The sequence below is a fragment of the Octodon degus genome, unplaced genomic scaffold (assembly GCF_000260255.1).
Source record: "Octodon degus isolate 3935 unplaced genomic scaffold, OctDeg1.0 scaffold00233, whole genome shotgun sequence".
NCBI classification, from domain to species: domain Eukaryota; kingdom Metazoa; phylum Chordata; class Mammalia; order Rodentia; family Octodontidae; genus Octodon; species Octodon degus.
The window spans coordinates 2,843,894-2,853,705 of record NW_004524809.1 but is presented as its reverse complement, the minus strand read 5'-3'; the positions used below and the strand labels follow the sequence as shown (position 1 = coordinate 2,853,705).

At 48.6% G+C, this 9,812-nt stretch overlaps 1 protein-coding gene across 1 annotated transcript in view; it reads right to left on the bottom strand.

Moving 5' to 3' along the window:
* Positions 1-9,812, bottom strand: part of CUNH3orf20 (chromosome unknown C3orf20 homolog) — an 80,659-nt gene that overhangs the window by 48,480 nt on the left and 22,367 nt on the right. The window contains 4 exon segments of the mRNA XM_023705954.1: positions 3,544-3,687; positions 4,168-4,579; positions 5,285-5,423; positions 6,252-6,371. Of these exon segments, the coding sequence (XP_023561722.1) occupies positions 3,544-3,687; positions 4,168-4,579; positions 5,285-5,423; positions 6,252-6,371 (815 nt within the window).

Sequence of the window (9,812 nt, the reverse complement as noted above, 5' to 3'; positions counted from 1 at the left end):
ATTCCCAGAATATCAGAACCCTGATCTCTGGTGGTCTAGGGCTTACAAGGGATAAGCAAGCAGGAAGGACAGAGGCAGAATAGCTTGTCAATTGGGGATTGGTTCTTACGATATGCATCAAAGTGACCACTGTGCATCACAGTAGCCAGCCATTTCTAAGAAATAAAAGTGACAGGAACTGTAACCAGAACTAATACCTGAGCAGCTAACAAACTGAAGTATATCAACTAGGAGATGGAAGGATCTTCTGTTATAGAAAAGCTGGGAGGAGGGAAATAGGGAGAACTAGAATGGAGAAAGGCAAAATAATGCAGAAATACAGAACTAATGAAGCTGAAAGTTGGTTCTTTGGCAGGATCAATAAAACCCACAAGACTGAATATGTAAAATAGGACTCAGATTCCTAAGATCAGAAACAATGGTGGAACAGTACTACTAACCTCACAGAAATACAGAAGATTATAAAGAAAAAAATGTATAATTCTATACCAAAAAGTTAGATGACTTTGAGGAAACAAATTCCGAGAAACACAAAACTACCAAATATGATTCAAAAGATTAGAGCAGATATAGAGCAAGTAAAGAGAGAAGAAAAACAAACAAAAATCTAACAAAGATGAGCCTGGGACCAGCTGCCTTCACTGGTGAGCTGTACCAAGCATATAAAAGGGATTTAACCCTAATCCTCCTCACCAACATCCAAACTTAGAGAAGACCTGAACACTTCCTCCCCTGGTCTACAAGGCCAGTGCTACCCTGACCCCAAGCCCAGCATAGACATGAGAGAATTTCAGGCCAGTGTCCCTTGCTCGCACACGTGTACTCACACACACATACACACACACACATACACACACACACACATACACACACACCCCACATCTTCAACAGCATGTTAAAGAATTGTGTGTGAAGACCCAGCAGGGTTTGCCCAGGGATGCAGGTTGTTCACCTATAAAACCACTCAACACAATGTACCATAGCAATGGAATAAAGGGGAACACATATTCATCTGAATTGATCAGTAATAAGCATCGAGGGCCAGCCAGATAGCTCAGCAGACTAAAGGGCCTGCTTAGGCAGAGTGTAGCCTGAGCTCTGACTCCACCCCCAGGGAACACTGAGATGGCCTCTGGGCATGGTGGCGTGCACCTGTAATCCCAGCACTTGGGAGGCTGAAAACAGTAGAATCACTATGAGTCCAATCTATGCAGTGAGACCCTGTAGACCCTGTACTAAAATACATTAAAAAATAAATAATAAGCATCTGACAAGGTCCAATACTCTTTTGTGCTAAAAAAGAAAAACTCAACAAATTCAGTACAGGAGGAGACTGTTTCAGGATAATAAAGGCCACCTATAGAGTGCATCTGTTCACACAGAGTGGACTGGGCAAGCACACAGGTCTAAAACATATTCAACGGCATACTCAGTGGTTAGAGACTGAAAAAGTTCTCTCAGATTAAGAACAAGTAAGGAGGCTTGCTTTTTGTCATGTTGCTCATTGTACTAGGTATGCTGGCCACAGCCTCTGACTAGGCACAACAGCAACCAAAAAATGAAAAGCCTCCAATTAGGGAAAACAGTAAAAATATTTCTTGCAGACAACAGGGTCTAATATATAGAAAATCCAAAAGAATGTACCCAAAAAGCCTACAGCTGACAAATTAGCATAGTTACAGGACACAAGGCCAACATACAAAAGTCAGCTGCCCTGCATGGACCTGGGTAGCCTACTCCTATGCAGGCCTGGCTTTCTTCAGTAATAGTCCATAGTTTTCAGAGTGCAAGTCTTGTGCCCCGTTGGGCTCTATTCCTAAGTAATTTATTCTTCTTGACACTATTGCTCCTGGCATCCTTTCCTGCCATCCCTCCCAGCCCCATTGTTCACACAGTGTTTCCCAGCATGGGCTGGTTGTGTTCAGGCTCAGATAATGTAATCCTGTTAGTGGCCAAAGTGATCCGTGGAATCAGTGGGATTCCTAGCACGATCACTGGCCCTGTCTGCACAAATGGAAAACCTGACCTCAAAATTCATATGGAATTGCAAGAGATACCAAATAACCAAAGTAGTCTTGAAAAGGAACAGCACACTGGGAAGGCTCACACTTGTTGATATGAAAACTTATATAAACCTTCAATAATAAAGACAGTGGGGTACAGCCTGAGGACAGACCCAAGCTAGATTGGCAGATTACAACTGAATGTGAGATATGACTTATTTGCAGTCTACTTATTTGGACTAAGGAACCCATTCAATGGGAAAAAACTGGACCAACTGGCCCTTGGCATCCAAAGAATGAAACTCAACCATATCTCACATCACATGGAAAAACTAACTCAAAATGTACCTGAGGTCCTAAAGTGAAACCTATAACCATAAACCATTAGAAGAAAATACAGGAGTAAATAAATCTTTGCGGCCTTGGATTTGGCAATGGTTCCTTGAATTTGATACCAATAGCATAAGCAACAACAAGAACAAAAATGAAGTTTGGATTTCATCCAAAATCAAACTTCTGGAGCCTGAAGCACAGGGCAGTTGAAACATTTATACTTCTTCATGTGTGAGACTTAGGGCTTGATACCCAACACCAACAATAAGTTAATTATTTTAAAAGAACTATTCCAAATACTGCTGCTAAGAGAGTGAAAAGATAATGCCCAGAATGGGAAAATATTTTGGATCGCATATCAGACAAAGGTGTAGTATCCACAATACCTGCAGAATACTTATGATCATTAAAAACAGACAGAACACTCCACTAAGCATGAACCCAGGTCTTGAGCACCCATTTCTGTAAAGATCATCAAAGGAAAGCCCACAAAATATACTTGGCATCACTAATCAGTAGGTGAGCATGAGTCAGAACAACAGTGTGACACCTCACTGACGATCGTAGGTGGTCACGAGGTCTAAGGGTGGCCAGTGCACCCCAAGGACAGTGGATCATTTCCACCTGTGTGCTTGCCCAGTCCACTCTGTGTGAACAGATGCACTCCATAGGTGCCACCAGATGAAGTGTTTTCCAAAGTTATTTTGCATGCTCAGAGTGATCACACAGCAGACCCCACAGTTGGCCATTTCTGCAGAGTGACACAGAATTTGATGGCTGCTGGGTCCCAGTGAGCTGTGTGCTGTCACCAAAAATGGAAATTTGAGGTCCACCTTCTCTTGACCTCCAAGGAGGAAAAGCATCCATTCTGGATGTGATGGTTGTTGGGGAAGCAGTGGTCTAAGATTTAGGGTCGTCCTGCCCCAGCGGCCTTGGAAGTCGGCATAGGGAGAGAGCAAAGGGTCCAGCCAGCTCCCTCTAAGTCAGTACTCAAAGCCTGGTGGGGAGGTCAGAGAGGCAACCCCATGAAAGACAATGAAGAAGTGGGAAGGGGGATCCTCCTCACCAGTGCAGCACCCAGAAGGTCTGCTCTGGCCTTGGAGGGTGAGAGTATGGATAGATTCATTTACAGAGAAACAGTGAGGCCTCTTTGACAGTGCACTTAGATTCTGAGTTCCCTGTTCAGTGTAAGGGGGCCCAGACGTACCTTGGGGCCTGACCTGCATGGAAGTGGCTGGGACAGTCCTCCTTGGTACTTCTCCTCCCACGACAGGTGACTCTTGAACTCCATGAGGCTGCACCTGCCTTTTCTCTGCTTCATGCTCTCACTGGAGGCACTGCCATCAAATTCCTATGTAACACGCAGGAATTTGCATCACCCCAGTGGTTCTGGGTCCTTATTTCCACAGAGAAGCCTAGAAATGATGACCTGGAAGAGTCATGTAGTTGACATTACAGCCTAGAGGGGACTCTGGCTCTGTCAGAGCCCCCTTGTCGGCTCGCAGCATCCACATGCCTTGCTCCAGAACCACAGGTGCCCTTAGGGTGTGGGCAGCCTCAGACTGGACTGGAGAGGACAGTAGCCTCAGGGTGCCCCACCAGGCAGAGCTATCTTTTCTCAGAGAGAAGCTGTGTCCCTTCTGCCCTTGCACACCTATAGCTTGGGTCCTACAGACCAACCAGGCAGGAACCCCAAGGACAGAGTCACAGAAGCTGCTACCTCCTGGCCATGGAAAGAAGTCCCTAGCCTCTGGTCCTTTACATCCCTCAAGGCAGGGCAGTGACTCCAATAGGCCCTCACCTGGGCTGGGATTGGTGTACTCCTTCTGACCTGAATTGAATTTAGGGCTTCATCTGCCGCTCTTGTGCCCAGGATGCACAACCCCTCACTGAGGTCCCTGAAGACCTCTCTAACAGCCAAGGAGCCAGGAGTTCCTGGGCATGAAGGTGGCACTGAGAAAGGATATTACACAGAGGAAGAGCCGTAGTGGAAGGCATAGTGCAGCTTGGAGGCCTTCTTTGCTGCCTTCCAGTCCTGTGCATGCTGGCTCCGCTGGACAGAAGGCTGGTGAGAGCAGAATGCAGATGTCAGTGCCATGGCGTGGGCAACAGCATGGGCACCTGAGCCCTGCAAGTCCCCTCTGGCAGCCGACACTGGCTGAGAGGGCGTCTTTGCCTTGTAGTTGCAAAAGAACGTGGGATAGAAGATGTTTCGCCTTTTCCACAGGGCCTTCTCAGCCTCTCTGCAAGGAAGGAAACCAGCATGCCCCTTATACCTGTCCCCATCCTCCCATCCTCACCTACCTCTCTTGTCTTCCCCAGCAGCACTGAGGAGGGACTGGGAAGGCTGCAGTGCCTCTAGCTGAACACTGGCCTGATAAGGACTATGGGCCACAAGAGTCTGAGGTTCTGGGGCTAAGTCTTTCTGGCATGTCCCCAAACCACCACAGACAGGAAGGCTGTCCTTGCCCATACTCTACTCTGTGCCCCAGTGGCCATGAGACTTAGGCATGAGATGCAAATTAGTTTGTACATTCTCTGTGGTCTGCGCCTTAAGAGAAACAGTGAGTCCCTGGGGAAGCCTGTGTATCCACAAATCATCAATGTTGTGAGTCACCCATGGCAATGCTCTTTATTTGTTCTGAGAGGTGCATGTTTTCTTCTAGTAGAACAGATGGCTGATCATATTAAGAAACAAATGCTAGGCCCAGCGTGGGTGCCACACCAAGGTGCCTAAGCCAGGCAGCTGCTGTGGGGCCAAGAGCAGCCAGGCGAGGGTGCAGCTCCTCACTGCCCAGGCTGTCCTGTGCTTCCTCTACAGACTGGAAGGGCCTGGGGCTGTGAAGTGCCAGGCTCATGGGCTTGGCATGGTCCAGTTCTTCTGAGCTGTCCTTTGGGCACACAGAGCTCCCCAGGAGCGCCTGTCCCACCCCGCCACCCATGCTCACATGTGGTGACACATCTCCTGCAGTTTCTCGTGGGCCTTGGGGCAGGGATCGCTGAACTCCATGGTGTTGTCAGGAGAGGTGCCCACTGTGCGCAGGTAGGGGGATGTGCTGTATGCGTCTTCCAGCATCTTTGATCTACCTGCAGTTGGAGGCGAGAGGTTAGGGGAGTTTCAAGAAAACGAGTTTCCTATCTGGGTCACCTAGGGGTAGGAAAGGGCTTGGCAGATCCCTAGGGAGGTCATCTGTGCTCCAGAGGTGAGTGTCCTTGGGTGGCCACTCTTTGGTGATGAAGGGGACAACAGAGTTGATGGGGCAGAGTAAGGGGACCACAGGGAGTAGCAGAGACAACAGCAAGAGTGGCTCAGATCTGGGGATATCTCTGCCCATCCAGGACCAAATATCTTTCCAGGGAGGGCATATGGCTGCGGTGGGTAGTCACATGACCATGGGTGGCAGAGTAAAATCACACTCCTGGTACCCATGTCTGTGCCATGGGTACCAGCAGGGCTCACTGGGCCACCAGAGCCCAGTGAGGCCGGAGCTGCCCTCTATCTACACTCACCTACCACCTACCCCTCCCTCCTCTCTTTCTCCCTCCCATCAGCAGGCCAGGGAGTCCCCTGTGTATGTATCTTTCTCTGCAAGCAACTGGATTTACTGGGTGTTCAAACAGCTCTGGACAAACGCCAGCATCTGCTGCTTGGCTACAGCACAGGGTGCTCTCGGAGCATAGCATGCTGTGTGTGGGGTGGGTTGTGGCCAGAGAGGGGATGGGAAATGGGACACCTTCAGATGAGCAGTGTGCAGAAGGACAGGGCTCTGGTGACCCCAGCTGGCTGTCCCCCCAGGGCAGCTGCACAGCCTTCTAACCAGAGCTCTGATTTGGACACCTTGACAGCCTCTGTCCCTCCCAGCCCCCATTCCACCTTCTGCTGTGAGCTGGAAGAGCTACTGGGGGCCCAGTCACCTGCTTTCTTCTTGGTTTCCTTCCCTGTGGATAGGGAGAAGCTCAGGCAGTTTGTAGAAGACCGGTAGATCAGCTGATAGGGCGAGTTCAAACCTGTGACTGAGATGTTTATGGGGAGCTCTGGGGAGGGAAACAGCAGTGCTTCTTCTCAACTTAAAGTTCTAATAGGCTTAAAATTAGAACACCACAGATTTCCTGTTTCCATGGTATGGCTGGCCAGATATTTTAATGTGTCCTATTATTTGAAAGCAACCAGGCCCTGGAAGAAGACACTTTCTAAGTGTGGGCTGCCAGGGTGCTGAGGGACTTCTTTAGGGTCCTCCCACCTGCAGCAACGCCCCTACTCCATCGTCTCTCAAGAGTGACTTGGCACTGGAGCTGGGAGCAACAGCAGACACACAGCAGCCATATGGTAAGAGCAATGTGAGGGCTGCACCTGCTGTTGGTGTAAACCCTGGGCCAGTAAGGAGGAAACGTAGGCTCGTCTGTTCTCCTTATCAACCACAGAAGCAGATCTCCTCCAAGAATGTGTCACTCTCCTGAAGAGCTGCACCACCCGGGCAACATCTAACCACTGAAGATTCAGGTTCAGAGCCGAGCACGGTGCCGCACACCTGTGTAACTCCAGCTACTCTGGAGGCTGAGGCAGGAGGATGGAAAATTCCAGCTATGCCTAGCCTGGGCAATTTAGCAAGAGCTTTTCTCTGAATAAATAAACAAGTAAATAAATGAGGCTCGCAGTTCAGTGGTAGAGTGCCCTTAGGTTTGATCCTTAGTTCCCAAAACAAAAACAAAAGAGAATTTAGACTTCCCAACATCCTTGCTAGTGGAAAACCCCAATGCTTATATGAACCCCACTGAGTCAGGCCCTGTTCTTCCTCCAGCATGGCCACATCCCTAGTTGGGCTGGGTGATGTTCAGCAACTCATTACCACTCATGTTCACAGAGGAAAATGTCAGGTGGACCAACTCTGATGTTCCAGACTGGGTCTCAAGGTCCCCCAAAGCCGCCTCTTCCTGCAGTGCTGCTGGGAGGTCTGAGTCCTGACCCTGCTCTCTATCTGTTTCCCAGGCCCCCACCTTGGTGCTCAACCCATCAAAAGCCTAGAAACAAGAGCCAAGGGATCCAATCCCAAACAAGTCTCTCTTCTCTTAAAGTGGATTTATCTCAGTATTTCTCACAGTGACAGAGAGCTAACAAACCTAAGCATAAACTCCACCTTGAATGATAAAACAAGGGGGGTCATCTTTGCCAGGACCTGGGCAAAGAAGTCAAAAGGCCTCCTAGTGCCATTTAATCCAGCAAAATTGAAAAGGCTGGACCAGCCTGATAGCTCAGCGGACTAAAGTGCCTGCTTAGGTGGAACACAGCAGCCAGGGTTTGATCCCCAGTGTGCTGTGCCAGCCCTGCCCGCAGGGCACGCTGAGACAGTGGTTGAGACTGGGTGTGGTGGTGCGCACCTGTAATCCCAATGCTTCGGAGGCTGAAAACAGGAGAATCCCTAGGAGTCTGATCTCCTTAGTGAGAGCCTATAGACCCTGTACTAAATTTTAAAAAAAAAAATGTGAAAAGGCTAACAAGAATCTAGTGATGCTGGAACAGAACCCACTTGTTCCAACAGTGCACAGAATCCGCACAGAAAGCATTGTTTGGTAAGAAAAGCTACACCCAGACTGAGAACTTCACCCCATGATCCCTCCCAGGAAATGAGAAACGATCCCATAACCAAGGCTGGAGCCCAGAGGCCACACTGCGCTAGCCCAGCTATGAGGAGTATCAGGCATGGAAGGGGCATCAATGAGAGAGAGGAGCACCTCAAGGAGGTGCAGAGCCTGCTCGAAGCAACCATAGTCTGTCACATACAGGAAACTGAGGGACAAAACATAAGCTCCAGATGCATGCACAAGAACAGGAGCCTGCAAAAAAATTGCAAAGTGAAACACAGTCTTATGCCAGATATGGCAAGTTGGTTTGTTTTCTGGACATTTTGTTTCAGTCTAGCTAGTGGCTAGTTTTCTATCTCTTTGTTTTTGGTAGTAAGGTTTGAACCTAGAACTGTCACAAAGAGCAATATCCTCTTTTCTTTTTTCTTTGCTTTGCTTTTCCTTTTTGAGACAAGGTCTTGCTAAGTCCCTATTTCATCATTCAGTTTCTTTGTACTGGATGAACTTACTATTGGGCATTTGATCTCTGAACACAGAGGAGAGCCTGGTAAAGGGACTGAAGGTGGGCAGAGAGAAAGGCTGTGAGGGCTGAATTTATAGGTGAGGATGAGTGTCTATGGATAGAAAACTTACTGTTTCGCTATAAAACCTCCTAACAGTAGGTACTTGTAAGCATTCAAAACAAACACTCGAGCATCTACCCATCTTAAGCTATAAAACATTACTGGGAAAAACTGGTTTTAAAAAATGGGGAGGTGGGCACGGTGGGATATGTCTGTAAATCCAAGCATTTGGGAAGCTTGGAGGCTTGAAGCAAGTTCAAGGATAGCCAGGGCTACATAGTGAGTTAAGTTCAGCCTGGGCTACACAGCCAGGTCACATCTCAAAAATAAAAAATAAATAAATAGTTTGAAAAATGGGCCAAGAACCTGAATAGATACTTGTCAAAAGAAGACGTACAAATGGTCAGCAGGTGTTTGAGGGAAGTGTTCAGTGTTGTGAATCACCAGAAAGCAGGGACCCAGAGCACAGTGAAATATGGCCTCACGTCTGGAGAGCACTCAGCAGAAACAGGGCAAGGGCTGGCTAGCCAGAAAGTTAGGAAAAGGGAGCCCTGCTGTGCTGTCGTGGGGCTGTGCAGGAGCCATATGGACGGTCCTCCCAGAGCCTGAGGACAGAACTACACTGGCTCCGCCAATCAATGCAGATCTGAAGGAGGGGAACTCATTGTGCAGAAAAGATATCTACACCCCTACTCCTCCACAGCCCTGTTCACAAGACTGTGAACCAATCTCAGCATCTGACAGCAGATGAAAGAAAATATGGTCCATAGCTATAGCGGGATATTACTGAGCTCTTTAAAAGAAGGAAATCCTATCATTTATGGAGACATGGAAAGGCCTGGGGAGCACTGTGCTAACTGGAGTAAACCAGATACCCAAGAGGAACACTGTGTGATCTTACGCACGTGGAATCCAAGACAAACCCATAGATGAGGAGAGTTCAGGGTGGTCCTGGGACCACGCTGGGAACAAGAGGAGATGCTGGGCCCTGTGCAGACCCGTTACAAGATGAATAAGGCTGAGGCCCTGATGCATGGAGACAGCTGATGTTATGGCTGCATATGTGACATCTGCTAAGAGAGGGACTCATTCCCCGGTGCTTACATACACAGGCACTGTGTAAAAACAGGAAGGAGGTGGTGTGACAGGCACTGTGGGGCCGAAGTCTCCTGGCCCTCTATACACATTTACGGTCGTGTTTTGCACACCATCCCCCGGCATACTACTGAACTCTGTTAAGGGCCAGTCTCCCTGCTCACTTCTGTGTATGGTATGCAAGCTGCGCTGCCTGGCCCTTCTCACCTCTCCAATGTCTTGGCATGCCAATGTGTCC